General features: G+C 50.0%; 11 protein-coding genes across 11 annotated transcripts; 6 read left to right on the top strand and 5 right to left on the bottom strand.

Annotated features, from left to right (window-relative positions):
- Positions 1-1,547: 1,547 nt before the first annotated feature.
- On the top strand, positions 1,548-2,822 carry APUU_41131A (M20 family metallopeptidase; the record flags this gene model as incomplete). The annotated part of the gene is made up of 1 exon (XM_041704280.1): positions 1,548-2,822. One exon carries the CDS (start codon positions 1,548-1,550, stop codon positions 2,820-2,822), a length of 1,275 nt encoding a protein of 424 aa, XP_041556881.1.
- A 200-nt stretch (positions 2,823-3,022) lies between these two features.
- MNS1 (glycoside hydrolase family 47 protein) lies at positions 3,023-5,247 on the bottom strand (the record flags this gene model as incomplete). The annotated part of the gene is made up of 3 exons (XM_041704279.1): positions 3,023-3,987; positions 4,039-4,683; positions 4,746-5,247. 3 exons carry the CDS (start codon positions 5,245-5,247, stop codon positions 3,023-3,025), a joined length of 2,112 nt encoding a protein of 703 aa, XP_041556880.1.
- Positions 5,248-5,919: 672 nt separating this feature from the next.
- rpt4 (proteasome regulatory particle base subunit RPT4) lies at positions 5,920-7,274 on the bottom strand (the record flags this gene model as incomplete). The annotated part of the gene is made up of 4 exons (XM_041704278.1): positions 5,920-6,040; positions 6,092-6,548; positions 6,604-6,990; positions 7,058-7,274. The coding sequence occupies 4 exons, from the start codon at positions 7,272-7,274 to the stop codon at positions 5,920-5,922; spliced, it is 1,182 nt and encodes a 393-aa protein (XP_041556879.1).
- A 1,251-nt stretch (positions 7,275-8,525) lies between these two features.
- aspf22 (enolase acuN) lies at positions 8,526-10,080 on the top strand (the record flags this gene model as incomplete). The annotated part of the gene is made up of 5 exons (XM_041704277.1): positions 8,526-8,649; positions 8,715-8,771; positions 8,831-9,170; positions 9,235-9,675; positions 9,726-10,080. The coding sequence occupies 5 exons, from the start codon at positions 8,526-8,528 to the stop codon at positions 10,078-10,080; spliced, it is 1,317 nt and encodes a 438-aa protein (XP_041556878.1).
- A 558-nt stretch (positions 10,081-10,638) lies between these two features.
- On the top strand, positions 10,639-11,582 carry HCR1 (eukaryotic translation initiation factor 3 subunit J; the record flags this gene model as incomplete). Its single annotated transcript, XM_041704276.1, has 3 exons — positions 10,639-10,657; positions 10,725-10,801; positions 10,878-11,582. The coding sequence occupies 3 exons, from the start codon at positions 10,639-10,641 to the stop codon at positions 11,580-11,582; spliced, it is 801 nt and encodes a 266-aa protein (XP_041556877.1).
- Positions 11,583-12,614: 1,032 nt separating this feature from the next.
- On the bottom strand, positions 12,615-14,013 carry APUU_41126S (14-3-3 adaptor artA-like protein; the record flags this gene model as incomplete). Its single annotated transcript, XM_041704275.1, has 8 exons — positions 12,615-12,974; positions 13,037-13,124; positions 13,182-13,456; positions 13,542-13,553; positions 13,624-13,643; positions 13,710-13,756; positions 13,819-13,826; positions 14,002-14,013. 8 exons carry the CDS (start codon positions 14,011-14,013, stop codon positions 12,615-12,617), a joined length of 822 nt encoding a protein of 273 aa, XP_041556876.1.
- A 1,481-nt stretch (positions 14,014-15,494) lies between these two features.
- On the top strand, positions 15,495-18,784 carry APUU_41125A (calcium-transporting ATPase; the record flags this gene model as incomplete). Its single annotated transcript, XM_041704273.1, has 5 exons — positions 15,495-15,612; positions 15,685-15,842; positions 15,910-18,225; positions 18,289-18,611; positions 18,676-18,784. 5 exons carry the CDS (start codon positions 15,495-15,497, stop codon positions 18,782-18,784), a joined length of 3,024 nt encoding a protein of 1,007 aa, XP_041556875.1.
- Positions 18,785-19,312: 528 nt separating this feature from the next.
- On the top strand, positions 19,313-19,621 carry APUU_41124A (uncharacterized protein; the record flags this gene model as incomplete). Its single annotated transcript, XM_041704272.1, has 1 exon — positions 19,313-19,621. One exon carries the CDS (start codon positions 19,313-19,315, stop codon positions 19,619-19,621), a length of 309 nt encoding a protein of 102 aa, XP_041556874.1.
- Positions 19,622-19,925: 304 nt separating this feature from the next.
- Positions 19,926-21,708, top strand: APUU_41123A (putative l-fucose permease; the record flags this gene model as incomplete). Its single annotated transcript, XM_041704271.1, has 6 exons — positions 19,926-20,060; positions 20,124-20,224; positions 20,290-20,507; positions 20,564-20,908; positions 20,968-21,198; positions 21,323-21,708. The coding sequence occupies 6 exons, from the start codon at positions 19,926-19,928 to the stop codon at positions 21,706-21,708; spliced, it is 1,416 nt and encodes a 471-aa protein (XP_041556873.1).
- Positions 21,709-22,120: 412 nt separating this feature from the next.
- Positions 22,121-23,239, bottom strand: APUU_41122S (mitochondrial 54S ribosomal protein uL24m; the record flags this gene model as incomplete). Its single annotated transcript, XM_041704270.1, has 2 exons — positions 22,121-22,765; positions 22,823-23,239. 2 exons carry the CDS (start codon positions 23,237-23,239, stop codon positions 22,121-22,123), a joined length of 1,062 nt encoding a protein of 353 aa, XP_041556872.1.
- A 942-nt stretch (positions 23,240-24,181) lies between these two features.
- rho1 (Rho family GTPase RHO1) lies at positions 24,182-25,039 on the bottom strand (the record flags this gene model as incomplete). Its single annotated transcript, XM_041704269.1, has 5 exons — positions 24,182-24,334; positions 24,394-24,528; positions 24,582-24,779; positions 24,875-24,902; positions 24,972-25,039. 5 exons carry the CDS (start codon positions 25,037-25,039, stop codon positions 24,182-24,184), a joined length of 582 nt encoding a protein of 193 aa, XP_041556871.1.
- Between the last annotated feature and the right edge of the window lie 1,969 nt (positions 25,040-27,008).

Here is a 27,008-nt window from a genome sequence, read left to right as displayed (position 1 = left end):
ACGCTCCGGTTTGATGCTTCTATTTTGCACCTCTCTACTTTAGACTCGCCCTCATACTTCGCATCCCACCCCAAAGCGTCAAGCCGTCGCAAACAGATGACGCCGGCGCTGCACATCACAAATCTAAACACACATCAACTAACTAACACAAACCCACAAACCGCTCCCCCCAACAAAAGAATCTGGCACTAAAATCCGTCTAGACTCCGGCCGACTCGACTGGTCCAACTCGCCGGGTATCTTCTTTGGCGCCGTGCGACCCATCAAGATGAGGAGCGCAATGGCCAAAAATACCATGAGCTATCAAGTCGACCACAGACACATTCTGACCGTCTCTGCGTTGATGCATATATGTCCGAAGGTACTGGTCCTATCTTCAATTGGCCTCCCAGCGAGCAGCGTCAGTGTGTCCCCGATCTTTTTTTACCCTTTTTTTCTCCGGAGGCGCAGCCCAAACCCTGGGCTGGGCACGATGGAGGGTTGGACCTCAAAAGGCTGGGAACCCACGGATTCCTCCCGGCGCCAGGGACTTTCTCATTGTGGTAGGCCAAACGTCGCTCCGTCGCGGCGTTTTGAAGAATCTTCGCTCAGAAATACGTTTTAAAAAAGGCTCGCTGTGAGTGGCTGCCTAGTAGTCGGCAATTCCAATTTTTCGGTACCGACGTCAAGCCCACATGGCGAACAAGGCCGTGTTATGGTTCGCTTCACTGCTTCTGTTTGAAGTTCTGAACCATGGTTCCAAACCTCCAATTGACCCTCTCAAGGCGAGGCCCTGAAAGCCACACAAACGGGTGGCGGATGCTGCTTCCAGAATCCCCGAACCATGGAAAAGATGACCAGAAGCCAAGAAGTGCTTCGCGTTGGTGTCTTTTTTTGGAGTCAACGAGTGGCTCTTACCATCCTACTTTCCCCTCTGTGTCCTAATAAACTTGAGACTTGACCACACCACACCGCGCGACTGTGAGACTCTGCTTTTCTCTCCACTGGACCGACAGCTGAGTAACATCCATAGCTGTGCGTTAACTAAAATGCTCAGCTCGCTTAAGCTCAGTTACCGACGATCGCAGGGAATTGGACGCAAGATGACGCCGATGACGCCGATGACGATGACGGAGCCCCGGGAAGAAACCGTTGGAACCATTCCCCGTCACTTCCTTCGTGCTCAGTCGCATGACTCAGCTTGGGCCTGCAGTCTGGGTCTCTTCCGCTCCCCGTAGCCTTCCGTTGGCGGTGGCTATTTTGCCGGAGTTATTCTTGGCGGTAAGCCCCGACATCGGAGCACAGAACATAAGATAAACAGAACTTCCTGAATAATTTGGAGTAGTTGAACTATGTAGCTTATTTTAGCATTTAATCGCATTTTCGAGAGTAATCCATTTTTTGTAGAATATCATCTGCTCCAAAACCGCCGGATCCGCGGGAAAGTGCCCTGTGGACCTTTCCCCGCACCAACGACAATCCCGCTATACAACTCCAACTTCTCAGCAGTCAACACTTCGCAATTGCGCGCCACTTGACCCAGGGATTGCAAGTATCCCAACAACAGGATGAAGCTATCTCTCCTCACTGCTCTAGGCATCACTAGCCTTACAGCTGGCGCAATTATAGAGCAGCAATCCCTGCTCTTTTCCCAGCCAGCTCTCACTGCAGAGTCTCTGATCGACTCCTCCCCCTTCCTCTCCCTCCACCGAGACCTCGTCTCAATTCCCTCCGTTTCAGGAAATGAGTCCGCCGTCGGCGAGTTCTTAGCCTCGTATCTCAAATCCCACAATTTCAATGTGATCAAGCAGCCCGTCCCGGGACGCACATCCCGATTCAACGTCTTCGCATACCCATCTTCCTCCGCCTCAAAGCCGTCCATCCTCCTAACAAGCCACATTGACACCGTCCCGCCCTTCATCCCATACTCTGCCACCGAAAATGACGATGGAGACATCGTCATCTCCGGCCGCGGTTGTGACGACGCAAAGGGCAGCGTCGCAGCACAAGTGTTTGCCGCGCTCGAAACGCTCAAGGAAAACCCCTCCGCCCCGCTAGGCCTCCTCTTCGTCGTCGACGAAGAAGTCGGCGGCGCAGGCATGCGCGCCTTCTCCTCAAACAAAACCTTCAACCCACCGCCGCACAGTCCCTCCGATCTCGTCGGCGCCGGGTACAAGACGGTTATATTCGGCGAACCGACCAACCTCGACCTCGTCTCGGGACACAAGGGCATGCTGAGCTTCCACATCCACGCGAAGGGCAAGTCGTCGCACTCTGGGTATCCCTGGCTTGGGGAGAGTGCGCTTAGCGCTATCCTCCCCGCGCTCTCGGTCGTCGATAAACTAGGCGATACACCTGTTGAAGAAGGCGGGTTGCCTGCAAGCGACAAGTACGGCCGGACAACAGTGAACATCGGCCGAGTTGAGGCCGGTGTAGCGGCGAATGTTGTTCCCGCGACGGCGTCCGCGAATGTAGCTGTCCGCCTTGCAGCGGGCTTACCTGAGGACGCAGTGGAGATTGTGTTGAAGGCCGTGGCGAATGCAACGAACGACAACCCCCATGTCTCTGTGGAGTTTGCGCAAGGGCCCGGTGGTGGTGTTGGTGGGTATGCGCCGCAGGATCTAGATTCCGATGTTCCTGGGTTCGGTGTTACGACTGTGAATTACGGCACTGATGTGCCGAACTTGAAGGTCTACAAGGGGAGTGATGTAAAGCGGTATCTTTATGGGCCGGGGAGTATTTTCGTTGCTCATGGAGATCATGAGTCAATTACGGTTGCGCAGTTGGAGAAAGCCGTGAATGGGTATCGGAGATTGATTGATGCTGCGTTGGATCGTCTTTGATTTACTACTATATAATATCCTGGGGGTGTATATAATACGAAGCACCAATTGGCGTACGTCGTACATTGTTCAAGCGTTTATAGGTACTTGACAGCGAGCCCAACCTAAATTTAACAATAGCGATGAATTTGAACTCCAAAACGCATCTGCAGTACATACGCAGAATAGCAGCAGTTATAACTTATAAATTCAACTCGTACTTATACAGGCGCCTTAGTCCTCGCCCAGCCAGTCTTCAACTCCCCAGTCGGTTTGAAGCGCGGCATCGGGTGAGCCTCCGTATTGAACACATTCTCCTCAAGCGGAAGGAAGTCGCGATCCGAAAACAGAAGATAGAAGTACTTCAGTGTCTCTGCCATCCAAAAGCTTTCCATGTTGTCCCGGTGAGGAGCGGGAAGTGTATTCACATTCGAGAGCGAGTTGAAGCTTATGATCCGGTACGTTGTCGCGTCTCCGGACTCGGTTTCGTAGTGGGAGGATTTCTCAACAACGGCGCTGTGTTTGACGAATGACTTGAACATCTCCCATCCCCAATGGCGATAGGTTTCGTCACCGGTAATGCGGTACATGTAAAGTAGAGACTCGACAGTTTCAGGGCGCTGGAGATTGTGCCTGTCGTTGCTGCGGATAATGATGTCCTCACGCCAGGAATTGTGAGTCGATTGAGAATTCGCAAGAGGGTAGAGGGGCTGCGACTTGAGAGGGAGGTCTTTATCGGCTGCCTTTTGGTTTGTTCCCGTGGCGATTGTAGAATCGGGGTATTGATCTAGTTCCGAGACGTGTGGTGTATCGATTTCGAAGTACGAGATTTCGCCAGCAAGCCCCGTCTTTGTGGCTAGGTATGTTGCCCAGCAGGTCTTCGTTAGTTCTTTGGCGAGGAGGATTTCCTCGTCGTGTCGGCGCGTCCACTCAGGCGATTTTTTAGCCTCAGAGAGCGGGACACCTCCTGTGGCTCCAAGGGCAATTGTCCCTGGGAGGAAGCAGACGAGGTGGTCCATTTTGGGAGTAAGGTCGCCGTCAAGGCCGCTTTGTCGCTCGCCCAGCACGGTCAATCGGGCATTCTTTGAATAAGTAATGAGGTGTTTGCGGATCCCGACAAGCGCCTCCTGCCACATATCTTTATAAATATCCTCTGATGTCTGGAGGTATTGCTTAATAAGGTATTCTAGGGGTTTATTAGCACACAGTTACTTAGGTAGCTTTGGGGATGTCGTACCATAATAGGAGTCGCCCCTACTACCGAGGCGGATATTGGATCCCCTGAAATTGCCTGTGTCCGGGTGAAGGTAGATGGGAACAAGTCCGTCAGGGCTGTGATTCTCATCAACCACTTGCATCACCTTTTCTACAATGCGCCAGTACTCAGCCTCCCCTGTCAACTTGGCCAAGTACTTGAACTCGAGTTGCACCGTGGTTGCCTCAGCCGTAGACGAAGCGCCACCGCCAGAGTGCGCTGGGATACCAGTGGACTTATTGAGGTTGACGCTGGCATATGGAATTCCCGAGCCTGAATCAAAAGCGCCCATGAGTCTCTCTGCAAGATCGGTAGCCTTTTCGATGTATAGATCCTCGCCCGGTGATCCAATGTCATCGTCAGTAATGGGCGCGAGATTGGGGTATTCTGTAGAGAGATAATGGGCGGAGAGAAGGCCGCCAAGCATGCGTATAGTCGTTTCGAAGGTGTTCACATCATGGTCTTGGTTATATTCCAGCGAGTTGTGGATCCATGTGCGCGCATGCTGTACACGCGACGTGAGGTTCATGATCATCAGCGTGTCCAACGCATCCACTATTTGCCAGCCCATTCCACCCTTGACCATGTTTTTAGCCTTCTTGGTAACTGGGAAATACTCGTCGAAGCCTTTCAGAGACATCCGTCAGTAAGCAGTCAAGGCCGTAAAAAAACGCTCTGTCGTAACGTACCCCAAGCATACTGCTCGTAACCATCCCAGCTGACAATAAACGCATCCCGAACCTTCTCCCGTCGCGCATCCCAATCGACGTTCTTCAATGGTGTGCCATCATAAGGCTGTTCCGATTCCAAGCTCTTAACCCACTTGTATAGCTTCTCACCCTTCTTCGTATCTAACGTCCACGGCGACCGATTGGGGTTATTGGGCCCTGTAATGACGTACCAGAGACAAAACAGCACAACCAGAAGGATGACGCCTTGGAAGACCCTTCTCCGTCGAAGTCTTGGGCCCGTCCGCCGCGGCGCAAAAAATGGTTTATCCTTGTACATTGGAAGCGTTCGGTCGCCGGAAAAGAAATTGTTCAGGTTATTCGCGACTCCAGCTGGTTGCGAGAATCCGTAACCCCCCAGTCCTCCGCTTGGCCCGGGGCTGCGGCTTGCCTGCCAGTATTTGTCTGAGGGAGAGCGCGAGGGAGTGTATGCAGGACTGCCGTTCGGGTTCGGGAAAGACATCGCCGCGTCGACCACTCAAATATTGAGTAAGGGTCTCACAAAGACAGTCGAGGTTATGATCGAGGCTCTAGTCTAAATGCTCAGCATAGGTGGTGTTTTCAACGATGATCGGGCTCTCGTTGCTTCCCAGCCGCCACGTTTCGAGCGAACGTAAGTATCGCCGCCTTATTTCTAGAAGAAACCAGGTGTAATGTTAGCATTGTCGTCAGCTAACAAGGCCAACCCGATCAACTTGACGAGGATCGCGTGGAGGAAGCAAGGAATCACCAACCGTGCAGCTAGTGCTGTGAAACCCGTCGCAGCCAGCTTTATGTGACAGGTTTTCACGTTCGTAGCGGAGAAAGCTCCGCTAGCAACAGTTATACTAGGTGGCCTAGGTCCCTGTGATTGTGTCGGATTGATTGTTCTCAAGGGAGTGGCCACATGTTGTGATTCCATTCCGGACTCGCTTTAATTGGCCGAGCATATCGGCGAGGAACCGTCTTGGCTGCAATATCCCCAAACGCTTAACAGAGCACCCTGAGAGGCTAAACGGTGTCCACTACGTAGCACCTTCATGGGAATACGATTCATATCTAATGTGATTATCTTACATACTCGACGCTATGGTCCATAGCATGGCTAATTGTTCAATGTTTCCGTAAATGACAATGCTATCTGTGGTCGACTAGTCTACAGCTTCTGGTATTCGAGTTTGCCTTCCAACTTCTTCGCTTCGGCCACCTTACGAACGGCCCTGTTGAAGTCATCTTGGTTGATCGCATCTCGATAGTCCTTAATGGCAAACAAGCCCCTGTTCTCAAGTTAGTTATTGGGCGGGGGCGGAGAGGGGGCCACAACATACGCTTCCGTGACAACATTGCGAAGATCAGCACCGTTCAATCCATCGCTCATCTTCACAACGCTTTCGAAATCAATGTCACCTTCCATTTGGACAGTGCTGGTGTGAATTTTCAAGATCTCAAGGCGGCCAACCTCGTTAGGCAGGGGAATCTCGATCTTCCGGTCCAGGCGACCAGCGCGGAGCAGGGCAGGGTCAAGTGTGTCAGGTCGATTCGTAGCCATAATAATCTTCGTCTTTCCTAAGTAGTCGAAACCATCCAACTGGTTGAGAAGCTCCATCAATGTTCGCTGAATTTCACGATCTGCCGAAGTACCTTCAGAAAATCGTCGGCCACCGATAGCATCGATTTCGTCCATGAAGATGATACAGGGTTCGTGTTCCTTGGCGTAACCAAACATTTCTCGGATTAACCGTGCAGATTCACCAATGTATTTATCAACGATGGCAGATGAGACAACTAGTTAGGTCATGTTAGCGAGGCTTTGGGGTTTATACGGCGGCGGCTGGTGTACCTTTCAAGAAGTTGGTCTCTATAGAGCTTGCCACGGCACGCGCTAGAAGCGTCTTTCCTGTTCCTGGAGGTCCATATAGCAACACACCCTTGGGCGGTTTGATTCCAACTCGTTGGAAAAGCTCAGGGTTCTTCAGTGGCAACTCAATCACTTCACGTAGCTCACGAATCTGATCATTGAGACCACCGATTCCAGCAAAGTTGATCTGTCCTGGGTCCTCCAAAGACATGTTATACACCATCGGATCAACCTCCCTCGGTAGCATCCTCATGATGGTGAGAGTCGTCATATCCAGAGCAACACGAGTACCTTGCTTCAACTTCGCCCTGTCAACTTTCGAACGGCAGCCGACAACATATCTGGGTCCGGACGAGGCCTTGACAATGACTGGTTCTTGTTAGCTGCTGCGGCATAAAATATGGTAAAACGACGCAGCTATTGCGGGAGAACGTACATCGCTCCTCATCAAGTTGCTTCAGCACTTCTCCGATGATCTGACCGACACTTTGCAGGGCCTTGATATTTTCCTCCGAGATATCAAACTCCCTCTGTAAGTCTTTGATGCCCATACGAAGCGTCTTGAGCTTGGCCTCCCATTCCCGGAGGTCCAGTAGGCTCCGCTTGTAATCCTCCAGCGCCTGCTCCCTCTCGGGATCAGCGGCGCCGTTCATGATGGATCAAACGCCAACAGGGGTTATCGATCAAATGAAGAGTCCAAATAGCCTCGACGAACCAGATGGAGGGGGGTATTTGGGGTTGTGGGAGGACCGGTGTGATGACGGGGATGCTGATTGAAACGTATCTGGACTTAGCTTGAGAGCTCTCTCAAGCTCGCGCCCAGGCATTTAGTCACATGAGCATTTTATGCCCTCTTATTCAGGCCATAATTAAGGCTCCAGTAAGGCCATAAGGCATACCGTAGTATCTATTATCCGGCACCAGATTTCAGGCACCAAGGTGTCTGTCACTTCCGGCTTTCTCGTTTTCGTCCCTCATTACGCAATGTAGTTGCCGAGTTGCCAGCAAGGCCTTGGGCACGAGATGCATCAGGATGGAGGGCCATGAAGTAACGTCAGGGCTCTCTAAATTCAGCATTAGCTCTAGACTTGGGTATGAACAAGTGCACAGAATGCTCCTGAGTTAATTGCGTCACGAAGAATTAACTACGATATTAATAATTATGGTACTTCCAGAGAGCTCACGATGGCTGAAGTATAGAATAGGCCACGATGATAATTCCCATTAATGCGTATAGATGATTCGAATCGATTCTCGCAGGGCCTCCTGCCACCCGCCTTACCCCGAGGGAGTACGGGAGATCTCGCTGTAGAGCGTAATGAAACCTCCTGAGCCAACAAACAGGCAGTTGCTGCCCCACCATCACCTTGGAAAGATCCGGAGGAACTGGCCGTGAGCTTTCCCGTGCGTAGAATACAAGAACCAGCTGTTTCCATCCCAGTTGTCATCTCTCAGTAGCTCCATTCACTGTTGTTGTTTTACTCTTTTCGCCGCCCTAAAGTTCTGGTAAGTTCCGTTTCTTCTTCTGCCTTATAGTACCCTTGTGCTTGTCAACCCCACCATCCCACCAGCTTAAGCTTGACCCCTCCATATCATCAACGCAGCACCATCATCACCGCTGCTCCAGTTGGACATTGGATTTATTGGTATGATTCCTCTACAATAGTCTGTTTCTGATTTGAGTCCATGCGGCCTCGATCGATCAGTGTTTGACCGGTGACTCACTCCATCGCTCATCTGCTGACATCCATCATTCATTTTGGGCCATCGGTGAACCACATCCCGCCTGCTAAACCACTACCAGCACCTCTTTGCCTTCCGCCTTCTGTCATATTTGTTGACAATTCCTTCTTGCGAAAAATTTCTCCCTCCCTTTCTAACTCTACATCTCATAGTTCATCAAAATGCCTATCTCCAAGATCCACGCCCGCTCTGTCTACGACTCTCGTGGAAACCCCACTGTTGAGGTGGACGTTGTCACTGAGACTGGTCTTCACCGCGCCATTGTTCCTTCTGGAGCCTCTACCGGTGTGTAACCTATCGAAGACGTCTCAATTGCGAGGAGGGCCCATGTTGCTAACATTCAATCGCAGGTCAGCACGAGGCTCACGAGCTCCGTGATGGCGACAAGTCTAAGTGGCTCGGAAAGGGTACGTTATTTCATACATCCATACGTCTGACCGGGCTCCTAACCATACTCTTCGACTAGGTGTCCTGACTGCCGTTAAGAACGTCAACGAAGTCATCGCTCCTGCCGTCATCAAGGAGAACATCGACGTCAAGGAGCAGTCCAAGGTTGACGCGTTCCTCAACCAGCTCGACGGAACTGCCAACAAGAAGAACCTTGGTGCCAACGCCATCCTCGGTGTCAGTTTGGCCATTGCCAAGGCTGGTGCTGCTGAGAAGGGTGTCCCTCTTTATGCTCACATCTCCGACTTGGCTGGAACCAAGAAGCCCTACGTCCTCCCCGTTCCTTTCCAGAACGTCCTGAACGGTGGTTCCCACGCTGGTGGCCGCCTGGCCTTCCAGGAATTCATGATTGTTCCCGAGTGAGTCCTTCGTGCATGTGGCCTGCGGATAAGTAGCCTTTAGAAGTATACTAACGTTGACTAGCACTGCTTCCTCGTTCTCTGAGGGTCTCCGCCAGGGTGCTGAAGTCTACCACAAGCTCAAGGCTCTGGCCAAGAAGAAGTATGGCCAGTCCGCCGGTAATGTCGGTGACGAGGGTGGTGTTGCTCCCGATATCCAGACCGCAGAGGAGGCTCTTGACCTCATCACCGAGGCCATTGAGCAGGCTGGCTACACCGGCAAGATCCACATCGCCATGGATGTTGCCTCTAGCGAGTTCTACAAGGCCGAGGAGAAGAAGTACGACCTGGACTTCAAGAACCCCGACAGCGACCCCTCCAAGTGGCTCACCTACGAGCAACTTGCCGACCTCTACAAGTCCCTCGCCTCCAAGTACCCCATTGTCAGTATCGAGGACCCCTTCGCTGAGGATGACTGGGAGGCCTGGAGCTACTTCTACAAGACCTCCGACTTCCAGATCGTTGGGTACGTGCTCCTCTTCGCTTTTTCAATTGATTTGTCTAACAAAACAATAGTGATGACTTGACTGTCACCAACCCCCTCCGCATCAAGAAGGCCATCGAGCTCAAGTCATGCAACGCGCTCCTCCTTAAGGTCAACCAGATCGGTACTCTCACCGAGTCCATCCAGGCCGCTAAGGACTCCTATGCCGACAACTGGGGTGTCATGGTGTCCCACCGCTCCGGTGAGACCGAGGACGTCACCATTGCCGATATCTCCGTGGGTCTGCGCTCCGGACAGATCAAGACTGGTGCTCCCGCCCGGTCTGAGCGTCTGGCCAAGCTTAACCAGATCCTTCGCATTGAGGAGGAGCTTGGCGAGAACGCCATCTACGCTGGCGAGAAGTTCCGCAACTCCGTCAACCTGTAAATGCAGCTATGAAACCAACTTTTCCAATCAGACATGCTATTTTGCGGATGATTGGGTTCAGACCCCGAACTGGTATAGGTCAGGCCTTAGGCACTTGACCTCACTTACCCTAAACAGCACCTGTACTGAGCTGTATGGGTAGCGGGTGGCCAGGAGGTGGGGGGGAACATTTATGATGACGAATCTAATAGCCAATTAAATGATACAGTAGCCTAATGAAAAGTTCCTGAAATCAACTGAATAGAGGATCGTAATTTAGAGTAGCTAGAACAACCAGTGTCTGTAGTCGTATTCAGATCATAATGTTGACTGTGCTCGCATGAGGCGAATTCCTGAAGGATCGGGCATGAAAAAAAATTACACGTGACTCACCACATGCCCCACCAGGTACAGTATTGAACAGTTGCAGGCAAAGGAACGACTTTTGCCCTCCCCAACGATTGTCGATTTTGCCCACGACAAATTCCTGCTTCGGGAAGTTCTCTCTCTGCAGGGCCAACGATATATCGAAGCACCTCGGATACTTTCCCTACTCTTCCTAAACACTTTCTAGCCACCATGCCGCCATCTAAGTGGGGTAAGTCCAAAATTACTTTTCTTTATCGTGCCCCGCGAGCCGCGTACTAACCTGACGTTTGTAACAGACGAAGAAGAGGAAGAGAGTGTTTCTCCTCCCCCCGTTGCTGCCCGCCGTCGATTCGATGACGAGGAAGAAGACGATGTATATACTTCAACTACCCCTCCCCTTACACATTATCTTGAGAACAACTCGTCTAACTGGCGAATTATGAAATTAGGTTCTCGACTCCTGGGACGCCGCCGAAGACAGCGAAGTAGAGCGTGAGAAGGCCGCCAAAGCCGCCAAGGCCAAAGCCGAAGCGGATGCCGAGGCCGCTGCCAACAAGAAGAGCAAGGCGCAGCGGATAGCAGAACACAAGCAGACGCGCCAGAAGGCCACCGAGGAGGACGACGACTCGGACAGTGACGAGGATGAGGCCGATAAGCGTGCTCGTCTGCGCGCAACCGAAAAGGACTCTGACCTCAAGCACGCTGAGGATCTCTTTGGGGACATTGATCTAAACCGCAACCGGGGCAAGAACAAGACGGTTGTTGTGAATGATGCTTCGGGTGATCCCACACAGGCGGTGGATTTGTCTGCCATGTCGCTGTTCAAGCCAACGACCAAGGATCAGTTTGCTAAGGTGACGAGTACGATTGCACCGCTTTTGGCACTGCAAAGCAAGAAGCCACAGTATGCGCTTTGGTTGCCGGAGTTCACGAAGGCATTAGCGAAGGAGCTGCCTAGTGGAGACATCAAGAAGATTGCTAGCACTTTGACGACATTGAGCAATGAGAAGATGAAGGAGGAGCGAACTGCTGACAAAGGAAGCAAGAAGACCAAGGCTGCGAAGACGAAGGTGTCGTTGGTTGCGCAGAGAGAGAACAGGATTGAGACGTCTTCTTATGATGATGATGGGTTGGATGACGATGACTTTATGTGATTTCCCTTTCCTCGCACCTGATTGTCCTGTTGTTTCCTTTTGTTTTATCTTGCTTCTTTCATGGTATTTACCTACCTACCATTTCCTGTTTCTTTTTTTCAGTTGAAAGTCTAGGTTATAGATCGACAAATTTTTTTTCTTCCATGTTTTCTATATCCTCCAAGTTGAACATATTCCTTGGCTTTTAGTGCGAACATATAGCACGACTTCAATCCGATAGAATCTTCTTTCAGTTTGTGAATAACTGCATTCTCACATTTTCAGCTTTAACCACTCAAGAATGGTGAATGATGCTCCATAAGAGCATGACTGTTAAATAATTGTAGCGGTTCTGCCTTTGATCGCCTAATTACTAGTAGCAATGCAAGGTGAGTATTATTATAATAAGCAGTAAGTATCTACCAGGCGCAGGTGCTATATATTACACTCCGCCTAAATATACACGAGCAAATGGAGCCACCATGTTCCACCAACATGGGTCAACAGCGTATATGTATATAGTTATGTATGCATATATGTAACCATGGCTGATAAAACCAGCTTAGTTTGTCAGGAATACCAGGTTTGACTGACACAATCACCCAGTGAGACCAAAAGACACGCCTACACTTGGAAGCGGCGAACAGAATCAACTACTAGGGTCCGGATATTGAAGCTTATCAGCTTTGATTGTATGGGAAAAGACAATGAGGGAAAGGGGCAAGGGGTAAATGGCGGAAGGCGATAAGTGAGAAAAAACGTGAACTAACACACTGTATCTTGCTGGGGTGGGAATAAAAAAGAGAGAATAAAAGAGAGATAGATAATTCCACTCCGCCCCTTTCCTCCGCTCTCCGAATGTTAAACTCCGCTGGCCGACCCAGATAATCCCAAACAGGTGGAAAATAAGTGCCGGTCCAAACCTGTCACGCAGCTAAAACAACAGACTTCCGCAAAACACTTTCAGGGGGAGTATTCGTACGCCCAGGGGCACACCGAGCGCATAACGCGGTTTTTTGATACAACACAGAAGTAAAACAATGATCACCGCCCTTACGACTCTGGTGCCTTGGCCTCCTCCTCGGGCTTCTCCTCCTTGGGAGCGGCGGCCTCCTCCTCAGGCTTCTCCTCCTTGGGGGCGGCGGCCTGGTTCTCAGCCTCATTGCCATCAGATGAAGTCCATAGAGTGAGGTTGTCACGCAGTAGCTGCATAATAAGAGTGCTGTCACGGTAGCTCTCCTCGGAGAGGGAGTCAAGCTCCGCAATGGCATCATCGAAAGCCTGCTTGGCGAGGTGGCAGGCACGGTCGGGAGAGTTCAGAATCTCGTAGTAGAATACCGAGAAGTTCAGGGCAAGTCCCAGGCGGATAGGGTGGGTGGGTGTAAGTTCGGTCTGAGCAACATCCGTTGCGTTCTGTTGTATTTTGTAAGTTTAAATTATAAGTGATAACCAGAAAATATGGAATAAACCCATACCTTGTAAGCCTCGTGGGCAGCGGTAGCAGCAACCTTGCGCTTGTTGCCGGAGGCGAATTCAGCCAGATAGCGGTGGTAGTCGCCCTTCCTATTTGTCGCATCAGCCACTGACTTCCAGTCTCCCAACGGAGGAATAACACCATACATCTTGTAGTAGAAGACCTTAGACTCCCCAGTCTCGGCCTTGGGGATAAGAGACTCGTCTAGTACATCAAGGACATCCTGACAGACCTTCTCCAGCTCGGTCTCGATCTTCTGGCGATAATCGCGGATGATGCCGACGTGCTGCTCGGAGCCCTTGGATTCCTCCTTCTGTTCGATGGAGGAGATAATACGCCACGAGGCACGGCGGGTACCGACGACGTTCTTATAAGCGACAGATAGGAGGTTACGCTCGTCAACAGTAAGTTCGCCTCCAATCTGAGAGGGGTCAGTTATTCGGAACGCGACAGGAGAAACGAGAGGGAAACGATGCTCATAAGCTTGATATGGGGAAAACACATACGTTGGCAACTTCCTATTAGACAAGTTAGTGGTGGTGTTTAGGATACGCCAAAACAATTCATCGCGGGCGCTTAGCGGCTCACCTTCATGAACGTGACCATTTCTACAGCGGGAGATCACACATTAGTCCATGAGATTCAGACCAGTCCAAAAGTCAAAAGTGCCTTACCATCGTATCGCTCGGCCTGCTCGCAAAGGCGGGCGAGGAACGTCTTGCTGAAGGAGGAGGGGTGTTAGTTCGGCTCTTATCTGGGGCATACAATAGTCTAGACCCTTACTTCTCACGCTGCAGAAAGCAAGATATCGTTAGTCAAGAGCATAAACTAAGTAAAATGCGAACATCTAAAATAAATCAACGGTGGGGGGGGAAAGAAATACAGGGCAAAGGCAGGCGATAGCATCATGATGCTCGTGGTGGATTGATAACACCAGGTGGAGGGGTTGGGCCGCGAATAACATACCTCAGAAGTCATAGTGGTTGATTAGATTGAGATTGGGAGGGATACGGTGCACGCAGATGAGTTGAGAAGAGATATATGAGGTTGAAGAAGCGAAGGACGTGAAAGAAAAGAGCCTGAAGCACAGAAGCGATGAAGATTGGGGAGAGATGACGAGACGATCCTAGCAACCCAGAGGCAATGGAACGGTGAGGTGACGACCAGTCCAGCTTTAGCGAGAAGGCGGCAGCCCAGCTTGTTTGGGTTTGTTTTGTTTGCTCCCCACCGGGGGAATTAAAGCCTCAGGCACTAACTAGTATTTCGGCACATGACTATGCTCTAGTCACATGACTTGGACATATTTATTTATTTGGATATGTCTCAGACAGACAGGCTTTCACCCTTAGGATCATGGACTACCGATGTACATTATTGTACAGTGTACACCGTAGAGAGAAAAATAGCGGTGCGTGACTGAGGCGAACCGGTGTGATAAACGAAGCTGACGCGCCTGAAATCCCAAGGGTTCTCCAATCCAAAAGCCTCTCCCATCGACTCCGAAGCATAATCTTTCTTCTCCGATCCTCTGACGCACTCAAGCTGGCATTGCATCGCATATGATCCATCAGAAAGCCCACAAGCTCATCGTGGTTCCCCAGCAAGATATGTTGACTGGTTCATGACTCAGGAGAGGATGCCTTTGGCTCCTCTTGGTTGTGGATCTGGTACAAGGCATCAGCATTTCTTGCAGAGGTCAAAGTAACGTAACAGTATAACCAATTAATTACACCACCAGGCAAAAACTCGATATAGTTGAGATATTATCTCTTAAAAGAAGTTTTTATTAGTCTCAAAATGGCCGCAATGGGGGATTATAAGCTACTCTATGGTTTTGATAAGCGCTAAGAAATACATCCGTATATCAAGAGAAAAAACATCAACCAGGCTGGGGTACGGGCGTGTTCAGCCCTGTCGCTTGGTACCGAGAACCAACCGGCTAGTGCTGCGTCAAAAGAACACGTTGAGCCAGGCACCGTGGACTCCATTACCAAATACCAGATCAGCCTCACTAGTTAATCACTTCACTAAGTAATCATCATCGATCGGACGGTGAAAGAGCCAGTTATGTATGTCTATGGCGGTCAGAGATCCCAAACCTTCGTCGGGTCCATTGTAGATGAGATCAGAACATTATACATTATATAAGGCAGCCATCCCTGCGGCGACAGGTACGTATTCATCATTTAGGTTTTGGACAGCATAAGTTCGCCTCCCTAGACCAGGGTCCATTTTTCTCTTCTAGATCTTTCCCGACTGGGATTCTCCAAACTTCCCGGCCTCCGCTCAGTGCTCACTAATTTACGGTATTGCTCCGTTCGGCCACCTGTCCTGGCTTAAGTTCATGTCTTGATCTCCCCAGACCAACATTTCCCCTCTCCTCATACTCCCTCTCCGCTCTTTTCTGTTTCTTTCTGCTCCCCCGGTCCTGGTCAACTATTCGGTCTCTATAGTCGTCCATGGAGACCTCTTTCCTTCTCTCGCCGGCGGAGGTGCTGAAACATTTCGGTGTCTCGGAGCGCTCTGGCTTGTCTAGCTCCCAGGCGTCGGAATCAAGACAGAAATATGGCCCAAATGGTGAGTCCTTGGTTCCCAGCGCAGAAATAAGCCCAGTGTCGGAAAGCTAACATGTCCTCTTTTAACCGCTAGCTCTCGCCGAAGAACCTCCAACTCCTCTCTGGGAGCTGGTGCTCGAACAGTTCAAGGACCAGCTCGTCCTCATTCTTCTAGGCTCAGCCGCAGTTTCATTTGTCCTGGCTCTTTTCGAGGATAGTGACGATTGGACTGTGTTTGTCGACCCTGCAGTGGTACGTACTGGGAATCAGTCCACATTATTCACTACAGACTTCCTAACTTCTGCCGCGCGCTACCCAGATTTTAACCATTCTCATTCTCAATGCAGTCGTCGGCGTGACTCAGGAAAGCAGCGCCGAGAAGGCAATTGCGGCTCTACAGGAATACTCAGCGAACGAGGCTAAAGTGGTTCGAGACGGTGCAGTCCAGCGCATCAAGGCTGAAGACCTGGTACCTGGAGATATAATTCACGTTGCGGTAGGGGATCGCGTCCCCGCTGACTGTAGGCTACTTGCTATTCACAGCAACAGCTTTCGGGTAGACCAAGCTATTCTCACCGGTGAAAGTGAGAGTGTAGGCAAGGATACTCGTGCGGTCAAGGATCAAAAGGCTGTGAAGCAGGATCAGACCAACGTCCTATTCTCGGGTACCACTGTCGTCAATGGAAATTCCACGGCCATCGTCGTTTTGACTGGTTCATCGACCGCAATCGGTGATATCCATGAAAGTATTACGTCTCAAATCTCGGAACCTACACCATTGAAACAGAAACTGAACGATTTCGGTGATATGCTCGCTAAGGTGATCACTGTCATCTGCATTCTGGTTTGGGTCATTAACGTCGAACATTTCAATGATCCTTCCCATGGTGGATGGGCTAAAGGTGCTATCTATTATCTCAAGATTGCCGTGTCTCTTGGAGTGGCTGCCATTCCCGAAGGGTTGGCCGTTGTCATAACTACCTGTTTGGCGCTCGGGACTCGCAAAATGGCACAAAAGAATGCCGTTGTCCGCTCTCTGCCTTCTGTTGAGACTCTCGGAAGCTGCAGTGTGATATGCTCCGATAAAACCGGAACTTTGACAACCAACCAAATGAGTGTTGGGAAGCTCGTCTACCTATCTCAGCTGGGAACCGACGTCGAGGCTATTGACGTAGAAGGCACAACCTTCGCGCCTGAGGGGAAATTTTCCGTCAATGGCAAGGTTGTTACGAATCTGGCGGCCTCTTCTTCGACCATCCGACAGATGACTGAGGTCATGGCTCGTTGCAACGCTTCTGCGCTTGCTCACGATGAGAAAACTGGCGTGTTCTCGTGCATTGGCGAACCCACAGAAGGAGCTCTACGTGTTCTTGTTGAAAAGATCGGTACAGATGATGTTGCTACCAACAATAAGCTTCTCAGCTTGCCTACATCGCAAAAACTACACGTTTCTAGTGACTATTATGAATCTCGTTTGCCCCTGCAGGCAACATACGAGTTCTCGCGCGACCGGAAAAGTATGTCTGTTCTGGTGGGTACTGGACAGAATCAGCAGCTCCTTGTCAAGGGTGCCCCTGAATCTATTCTCGATCGCTGCTCCCAGGCTCTTCTTGGGCCAAATGGCTCCCGCGTAAACCTGACCAAAGCCCACTTTGATCTTTTGTCTTCTAAGGTCGTCGAGTACGCGAGCCGTGGCCTTCGTGTGATCGCATTGGCAAGCGTCGATGACGTCGCATCGAACCCTCTTCTTCATAAAGTCAGTACGCCTGAAGATTACGTCCAGTTGGAACGGAACATGACTCTCATCGGTCTTGTTGCGATGCTTGACCCCCCTCGTGTGGAGGTGGCCGATTCGATCAAGAAGTGTGCCGAAGCTGGTATTCGTGTGATTGTGATTACGGGTGATAACCAGAACACCGCAGAATCAATCTGCCGTGAGATTGGTGTTTTCGGGAAGACTGAGAACCTCGAAGGCAAGAGTTTCACCGGAAGAGAGTTTGATAGCCTCTCCCACAGCGAACAACTTGAGGCAGTCCGAAATGCTTCCCTTTTCTCGCGTACCGAGCCTTCTCACAAGTCTAAACTCGTGGACCTCCTACAATCTCTTGGTCATGTGGTTGCGATGACTGGTGATGGAGTTAACGATGCTCCTGCCCTGAAGAAGTCAGACATCGGTGTCGCCATGGGTACTGGTACTGATGTGGCCAAACTTGCTGCTGATATGGTTCTTGCCGATGACAACTTTGCTACTATTACTGTCGCCGTTGAAGAGGGCCGCTCGATCTACAGCAATACTCAACAGTTTATCCGGTACCTTATCTCATCGAACATCGGAGAGGTTGTGTCTATTTTCCTCACTGCCGCCCTCGGTATGCCTGAGGCGTTGGTCCCTGTGCAGCTTCTCTGGGTCAACCTGGTAACCGATGGTTTGCCTGCCACTGCCTTGTCCTTTAACCCTGCGGACCATGACGTTATGCGACGACCCCCTAGAAAGCGCGATGAACCCCTTGTTGGCGGCTGGCTTCTTTTCAGGTATATGGTTGTCGGTACCTATGTTGGCGCGGCTACTGTCTTTGGTTATGTTTGGTGGTTCCTTTACAACCCAGAGGGCCCTCAGATCTCTTTCTGGCAACTGGTAAGTCCGAGAATAATGTTCTTGGTGTCCACTTTCTGAGGCTTTCCGCTAACTTATGATTAGTCTCACTTCCATAAATGCTCCGCGCAGTTTCCCGAGATCGGTTGTGAGATGTTCTCAAACGAGATGTCGCGCTCTGCATCAACCGTTTCACTATCGATTCTTGTCGTGATTGAGATGTTCAACGCGATGAACGCGCTCTCGTCCAGCGAGTCCCTCCTCACATTTGGTCTCTGGAACAACCTGATGCTCGTTTATGCCATCATACTCTCGATGGCTCTTCACTTTGCTATTCTGTATATCCCCTTCCTGCAAGATCTATTTGCAATCCTCCCATTGGATTGGATTGAATGGAAGGCAGTTCTGGCCATCAGTGCCCCTGTTATGTAAGTCTTTTCAGTTCCCGTCATGATATATTCTCGTCCACACAAACTAACAGTATCGCACTAGTATCATCGATGAGGCTCTGAAGGTTGTGGAGCGCCGCTTGTATAATGTTACCGTCAGTGCTCCCGTTGAGCAATTGAACGGAGCCGCGTCGAAACCGAAGAAAGCATAGAATCTGGTTGGCGAAGGATAGGTGTCTTTGATAGATATAGACCTTGGCTCTCGAGATGTGGTTCTTTTCCACCTTTTTTTTTTTACTTTTTTTTGCTCCTTTTGGACAAGTTATGCGTGTATGTATCATGGTAGATGAATATATCCGAGGGGAACAACTATCTTGAATTTGAGCCAGGCACTGAACGTATATAGTTTAAAACCTGCATTCGTGTGTGTCACCTGATCGCAGTTGTAGGCTTCTGACTGGACCGGCTCTTTTCATTTTCCAACACGCACGCCTGCACAGCTGAGAGCTTTCCCGATTCCTGGGTTCTTCATCCTGCCCTGGTTACCATGATGGAATTATCCGACTAGACAGGCTGAATTGCCGTATGGTAATCTAATTGGACATTATTTGCCGTGCATACGACAATCCAGCTGCCCAGGTGGAGGGGGGCTTCCCGAGCCGTTTCTCCTCACGAGCTTTGGCGTTGCACTTGGGGAAGACGGGCGCTTTCAAGATCACGAAGCGAGGTGATTTTCTGGAATGTCCATTCATTCTTCTTCCCTGCCGTCTTCAAGAATCTCTCAGGCTCGAGCATCGGGTATTTCCTGTTTTCACCAGCACAAAGAATGTCGCAAATTATGCCATTCAGGCAAGAAGCCCGAGAGCACTGTTGCTTGGCTTAGCCAGGGTGTGATCGTGCCATATTACTCCGCCAGTGGTGGATTCGTGCTGGCGATCTTCCCCAGACTGAATGGTAATTGTCTACGAGGTGGTCCGGGGTTTTGCGCCAAAGATCGTCCACTTCCACCAGTTACCATGCTCGAATTTCCCCCAGACTGTGAGGAGTGATTCCAGAAGAAGGAAAATGAGGAGAACGTGGTGTTTCCAACTCTGAGTTCCTTGTAATCTATTGGCGATTTACGAGATGCACCCACACATCAGGCGTTGATGGCACCCTGGGCTAGCTCTCGTGATGTCGCACAGTTCTAGCCCAGAGGTACTTAAAGTCCGGGGGCCAGCTACTGTCTGACCCGTGCACCTTTTTTTTTGCTCTTGTAAATGCAGGCGTTTCACACTCGGGCTGGGTTGTTATCTGACAGAAGCCAACCCTAACATCCGAATTCAATTCGATTTGCTTCCCTTTCTCGTCAAAATGGGGTTTGTGCAGTTTTTGAAGACTCGGTCTGGGTTTCGGGTCGACAATAGCAAGACTACGTCTGCCGCAAACCTGACTTTACGTCAGAGTATATGGCCTTTGATGCTTGTCACTATACTCTTCTTTTTGTGGGTATGTCACCGACAGACGTCCACCTCAAACATGCCGTTTCGAGCTTCGACTTACACCACATAGGGTTTTGCATATGGGCTGCTTGATACTCTTAATAAGCATTTCCAGATTACACTCAACATCACAAAGACAAGAAGTTCAGGGTTGCAAGCCGCATATTTTGGGTATGTACTATCAACTATCGCATGCTAGTCTCTCGCAGACCAGCTCACTAAGTATGTGATTTTAGTGCCTACCCTCTCGCTTCCTTAGGCTATGCGAACTGGCTTCTTCGACATTATGGGTATAAAACTGTTTTCATCTTCGGACTGGTCCTTTATGGCATTGGAGCGCTCTGCATGTGGCCTGCCGGTCTGAATCAGTCATTTGGAGGTTTTTGCGCAGCTACATTTGTCATCGGTTCAGGGTTGGGATCGCTTGAGACGGCAGCCAACCCGTATCTCGCAGGTAATGACGCATATGCTACTCTTTTTTCACCTGCGATATACTAAAATCGCATCCAGTTTGTGGTCCACCAAAGTACGCCGAAATCCGAATCAATTTAGCCCAGGCTTTCAACGGGATCGGGACTGTTGTTGCGCCAGCACTGGCTTCGTACGTTTTCTTTACCGACACCGCGGATAATGTCAATGCTTTGAAGCGCGTGCAATGGGTATACCTTGCTATCGGTATATTCGTCTTTGTTCTGGCCGGGGTCTTCTTCATGTCGACCATACCCGAAGTTACGGATGAAGATATGGCATACCAGGTGTCTACTACGCATGTCAGCGAGCAAGAGAAGCCATTCTGGAAGCAATATAAGCTATTCCATGCTACGCTTGCCCAGTTTACTTACACTGGCTCTCAAGGTAATTGCCTATGTTGCCAAGTCCACCGAATTCCCCGAGATACTGACCGCGCCACCTAGTTGCCATTGCGTCTTACTTTATCAATTATGCTACTGAAACCTGGCCCGGCACAAGCAGCTCTACAGGCTCAAAATATCTCGCCGGAGCACAAGCAGCGTTCACCGTCGGCCGGTTCCTCGGCGCCTTCATGATGAAATTCTTCAGAGGACGCTGGGTTTTCCTCGTCTATCTCTCAGGCGTAGTCGCTTTCTGTGCCGCTTCAACTACACAGAGAAATGAAACCGGAGTGGGTAAGTAACTCAGAATAAGAAAGCCCTACTTCTCGTCCCATGTCTCCAACTGTTATGCCAAACAACCCCTTCCTTCCTAAAACAAGCAAACAAGCAAACAACTAACACACATTCTCCTTGCCAGCAATGCTCTTCCTAACCCTCTTCTTCGAATCCGTCTGTTTCCCTACCATTGTTGCCCTCGGCATCCGCGGTCTAGGCCGCCACTACAAACGTGGCTCGGGCTTCATCGTCGGCGGCGTCAGCGGCGGCGCCGCAATCCCTGCGCTCCTAGCCCACGTCGCCGATATACGCAACAACACTGGATTCGCATTCATCGTACCGACCATGTTCATGGTTATTGCGTGGACGTATGCGCTTGCGGTGAACTTTGTCCCTGCGTATAGGGATACGGTGGACAAGGTTGGGGAGAGTGATATTGGGTTGCGGTCTGATGGGGATGCGGATGGAGTTAAAGATGTCGAGGCTATGGGTGATTCTGAAAAGGCAGAGGTTGTTCATGTTCGGTGAAGCTTATTTTGTTTTTGCCGGAATAGTAGCTACGCAGCGAGTGTAGTTGACGGTGTTTATGAATTATGATAGTATAACCGATTCGGTACACATACATTTATTTATTTTGATGTGCATGCAGCAATGTCAAATTATATTGAGTGTTTGACATTTTCCTCATGCTCCAAGTAACAATCTTTATTATATATACACTGTGCGCGCATGGAGCTGAATTTGGTACGAGGTAGGTGGAATATTTATCCAGCACACGTGGTGCCAATAACCTTAATCCTAATCTTATACATTCATATTCTATGATACAGTAATACTAAAGGTACACCCAGGGAAATTAGAAACAAGAAAGCACGAGAATCACACAGGACAGAAAAAGAGGAGGACGCGCTTCAGATGCAAAACCCAAGTTGCTTAAGGTTTAAGCAGACTTCGTCTTCCCCGCGGAGTTCTCCGTCATGTAACTCTCAATAAATGACGCCGTCTTGTCATCTAGCTTCAAATTCCCATCTTCATCTCTCATGCTATCCAGCTGCTCCTTCTTCTTCTGTCGAATCATAGCCATAAGCTCGCCTCTCGGCGTCATCAAAGACGTGCTTCGAAGATATTCCTTCTTAAGATCCTCCAACCGCTTCTGTTCCACGAACTCAGGATCGTGTCTTGTACGGTACTTGGAGAACTTGTTTCTAAGCTCATCAAGCACACTAGGCGGGAAGGGCGCGTAATGCAGCGAGGGAACCCAGGATGGTGTTTCGACCTCCATACGGAGCGTATCCCACTCCTCGTCTTTGAAGGATGGTTTTTCGAACCGTGGCCAGGGGATCTCGATATCATCGCCAGCAATGTAGCGTGTGTGTCGTGGCGTTTCAACGCCCTGCTCGCGTTCGAGAATGGGGCCGCCGCCGTAGATGTGTTCGACGATCATGTCGCGGGTTTGGCCTGTGGACGGGTCGTCGAGGGCAGCAACGAGACGCACGTCGTCAATGGAGATGGGGAGGGGAACGGTCTGGAAGGGTGTCTTGTTGCCGTATTGTTCGCTGAGCCATTCGGGGAAGTAGACATCGGCCTGAAGTCATACAGTTAAACGTTGATCCGGTACAGGAATGAGTGCCTCAAGGCTTACCATGTTAAGATCCTTCACCGTAAGAGTCTCATTCTCGGCATCCACTCGAGTCACCACTTCGATCTTACCCTTGTCCCGTCCCTTCATAATGCACACCCGATCACCCGGAGCAAAGTTGATATATTTCCTCCGCAAATGCTTCGGAATAGCCGGTGGCCTCATCGCTTGTGGACTCAACGCGCCAAACGACTTTCCTTCAAATCCTGCATCTCGCTGAGGTGCCAGAGGTCCTCGCATCCAATCTTCCCGGCGTCGTAGCCTCTCAGCGCGGATATTATCGAGTTCGATCCGGTTGTAGGCGAAACGCTGTCGCAGGGTGTCTTTTAATTCATCGCGTCGGGCACTCTTGTCGGCTCGAATGGCTTTTCGTTGCGCCTGGTTCCTGGCCAGAGCGGTTCGGCGAACGATTTTTTGCATTTTTAGAAAGGCCGGGCCTGGCAATGGCAAGGCGTGCGGTGCGAAATTGGGTCGATGATGCTGGTTGATTGTCGGAGAGGGAAAATTGCGGACTTGAGGGGTGCACGTGACGTGGTTTTAGTGGAAGTCTGATTATTGACAGCCACAACACAGGACACCACGACTGCTGGCTATTTTTCTGTAAATGCGCTATTCGAGTTTTATTGTACGCAAAATAAAGGGGATAAATAATCAATTAAAATTGTATATCTTATGCGTTGCTTGGTATCCTGCATAACCGTCTGGGATGTCACGTGGGAGTATTAAGACTGACTGGGAAACATCGGAGAATCCAAGAACAGAAGACGGTTCCATGTATTCTCTTTAAACCAAAATAATTAAGGCACCGAGGGAAGGAAAATTAGACTATGTTAGGGGAATTCCGAAAGGCACAGGAATCATCTATCAGATCACGAAATTCCAACTTGCTTGATCAAATCCCTTAGGCTGGGCTGCTGAAGCAAGACGAAACCGTTCCCAGTTGCACATTGTAAGTCCACACTACTCAGACAAGAAATGCAGATCAATGCTTCGGCTGATGAACAGGAAGCCTTCTTCGCCAGAAGAAATCGAGCTGCCTCGGGGGCGCTATGGAAAATGGTTCAGGAGAAAATGAAAAGCCCACAAGGTTATGACAACGCCTCCCTAAAAAAAGAAGTCTGCAAAAGAAGAAAGTCGACCCAACTGCACAGCCAGATTATCCCATGATGCTCATGTGCCCGTGATTGAATATTAACCACATTCGCATCTGGCACACACTGGCACACTCACACTCGTACCGACACAATCCCATCGCCCCTTGTAAGATAAAAAACATAAACAGCCAAATATTCGAGACGCTTATCCGTTCGTATAATCTCCGCATGAAAAGACCATTTGCGAAGGTGGGGGGAATAAACTAATTTACAGGATGCTGCACTTCTTCTTCTTGCTGTGGGTCTTTGTCAAGAGAGCAGCACGGGTGGCAGCCTCGAAGACCTCACGCACGCCTTCGTTGGTTCGTGCAGAGCACTCGAGGTACTTATAAGCGCCAATCTTCTTGCGGACTTCCTCACCCTGCGAACAAATTAGATGTTTGGTTCCGAGCATTGCAGTTTCTGTGTTTGGGATCCTACCTGTTCAGGGCCAACGGGCCTCTGGGAGGTCTTGTGCAGCTCCTCGATTGTCTTGGGGTCGTTGCGAAGATCCTTTTTGCATCCAACGAGGATGATGGGGAGACCTTGGCAGAAGTGAAGAACCTCAGAGATCCACTGATACGGGGTCAGTTGGTTGTCAACGAATATTTCCTTGGGGCAAAACTGACCTTCTCCTGAACGTTGTCAAGGGAATCCGGTGAGTCCACCGCAAAACAGATCAGGATGACATGAGAGTCAGGGTAGGAAAGAGGGCGGAGACGGTCATAATCTTCCTGGCCAGCAGTATCCCAAAGAGCGAGCTCGACGTGCTTGCCATCGACCTCAACGTCCGCAACATAGTTCTCGAAGACGGTGGGGACGTAGACCTATGAGTATGGTCGTTAGTTTCAGAGAATATTACGCAAGTTATGAACAGAGATCGACGGTGGTCGACGGTAGAGGCTCAAGGTGGGAAGCTAACCTCAGGGAAAGTGCCCTTAGAGAAGACGCTGCAAGGGAAAATATCATCAGTAAACGGGGCTAGGAGATAATGATAATTCTCGTGGTGAAAGACTTACATCAACAGACAGGTCTTACCGCAGGCACCATCACCCACGATAACAAGCTTGCGGCGGATCTCGGCCATCTTGAGAGGAGGAAAATCAGCGAGGTGGTCGAAATGAATTAACTTTTCGGGAAAAGTGAAAGGAAAGAAGACACTGAAAGCAGCAAAAGAATAAAGGTGTCGTTGGAGAGCCGATGGACCGTTGATGGATGTTGATGGTTGAGAAAGGGACACACAAGTCAGACGGCCGAGGGAAAAGGGTTACCACGTACGGTGTAGAAACTGGGCGCAGCGGCGCGGATTAAAAAAGGTAATTCGGCGAGAAAAGAGATCCAGCAAGATAACTGGAAGTGGTGTGAAAGAAGCTAAGATAGCAGGTGGAAGGACCCAGGGGAAGATGGATGACGAGGATGGAGGGTGCTTGATAAATGGAAGAGAGAGTGAGGAGGTGGAAAGAGGCGGTTAGTGATGAGTCTCCCCTAAGCAGCGTAGTCGGACTCTTAGCTACCACGCTTTATCGGCACTCAATAATAGCCTGTCGGGCCCCTTAAAGAGTTAGTTATTTAGTTAGCTCTTTCAAGGTTGACTCAATAACCTGCTCAGGAAAAAAAAAGAAAGAAAATTATGAGTTTTAAATATTGTTGTCTGCCCTCCGAAACACCACGATACCATGTTACCCAAGGTGAAAAAGGTGGCGCAGCAGCTATGTGGCTGTGAACCCTGGATTATGTTTGTTTTCCTCGTCAATGACGAAAATGACGAAATTTTTGCGGCAACTGATCGATCCAGAGCTCTGCTGGCTAGGGTATCTGTTGCACTACAGTATTGATTTTACCCCCATCCCTGAGGTTTCTTCCCACACACACGTTGAGGAGAGGCTTTATTTCTCCTTTTCTCAACTTGTTGCCTGGTGCCTAGTTGACGTTGCCTTTTCAAGCCACAGTGGCTGCACATAATAATACGGTATGTTACAGTTTAATACGAACACGAAACAGTGCTATTCTTCTGGATTGGCTCCTGAGGCTGAGGTGGTCCTTGATAAAATGAGAGCCGTGACGGCTAGAGTTTCGGTTATGCGACCGCAATTTAACACTCCTGTCTTGTTCCATGATACGAGGTTTGAAAGGGAAATAGAGAAGCGTAGTATTTACGAATGTTCGAGCTGACCATTTGGTTGCTTAAGCTTACCAAGTATAGTATCAGTTGTTGTGGGCCTCAATTGATAGGGCGCAGAGTGCAGACAGCACCAACCGGCAAAACACGTTTCTCTTAAGTTTCTCTTAACCGTGAAATCCTCCATAATAATACGTAACACTGTGTTCTTCAATTTGACCAGTCTTGGAATAATATGAATGATAAGGCTGGGCAGTGGACAGCTGTCCTGAGCCCCCTGACGGCCTTGCCCCTTCGACTAACCATGCCCATTGCTGTAATGTTGTTACCTAAGTAAAGACCTCAATGCGCCCCATGCTCTCAGCCAAAGGAAGCTTCATCTTGACAGTCACTGAACAGTGAACACATCTCCCCAAGGTCCGATGCTTTGGAGACGTCGGAGACGTCAACCCCGCAGACTGTGCTGTCGGTTTCCCAGCCATTGGTCCATGCGGCATTCACCGCATGCTGTGTTGCATGACAGGGACCCCCAAAATGATGATGAAGCCCATTCATTCTTCTTCGTAGCCTCGTAATGCTCCAACGCGCCTATGACAGGAGAGCCAAGCCTGAACTGACAGAAGCTCCCTGGAATCCTGGTCGAGTCTGCCAGTGAATACTGAGGACCGTATCGGCCTCGTCTCTTTCTGCGACGCGCATCCACATACAACAAAAACTTTGTACTCTAAATTGGTTAGCGATCAGCTCAGAGAGAAGACCTTCACTTCCGTCCCGGGACGATCGATCCGCTCGAGCTTGAGGACCATCGTGATCAACGGACCTCCCTACCTAGTACCGTACATTACATCTGGTGGAAATAATACGTGGCGGTGCACCATACTTTAGTACATTCATTTCCCTGACCCAAAAATACCCTACTTCCACCGTACGTTGCCTA

This window comes from Aspergillus puulaauensis, chromosome 4, assembly GCF_016861865.1.
Source record: "Aspergillus puulaauensis MK2 DNA, chromosome 4, nearly complete sequence".
Taxonomy (NCBI): domain Eukaryota; kingdom Fungi; phylum Ascomycota; class Eurotiomycetes; order Eurotiales; family Aspergillaceae; genus Aspergillus; species Aspergillus puulaauensis.
Note: the sequence above shows the minus strand (reverse complement) of the source record. Positions and strands in the feature narration are given on the sequence as shown.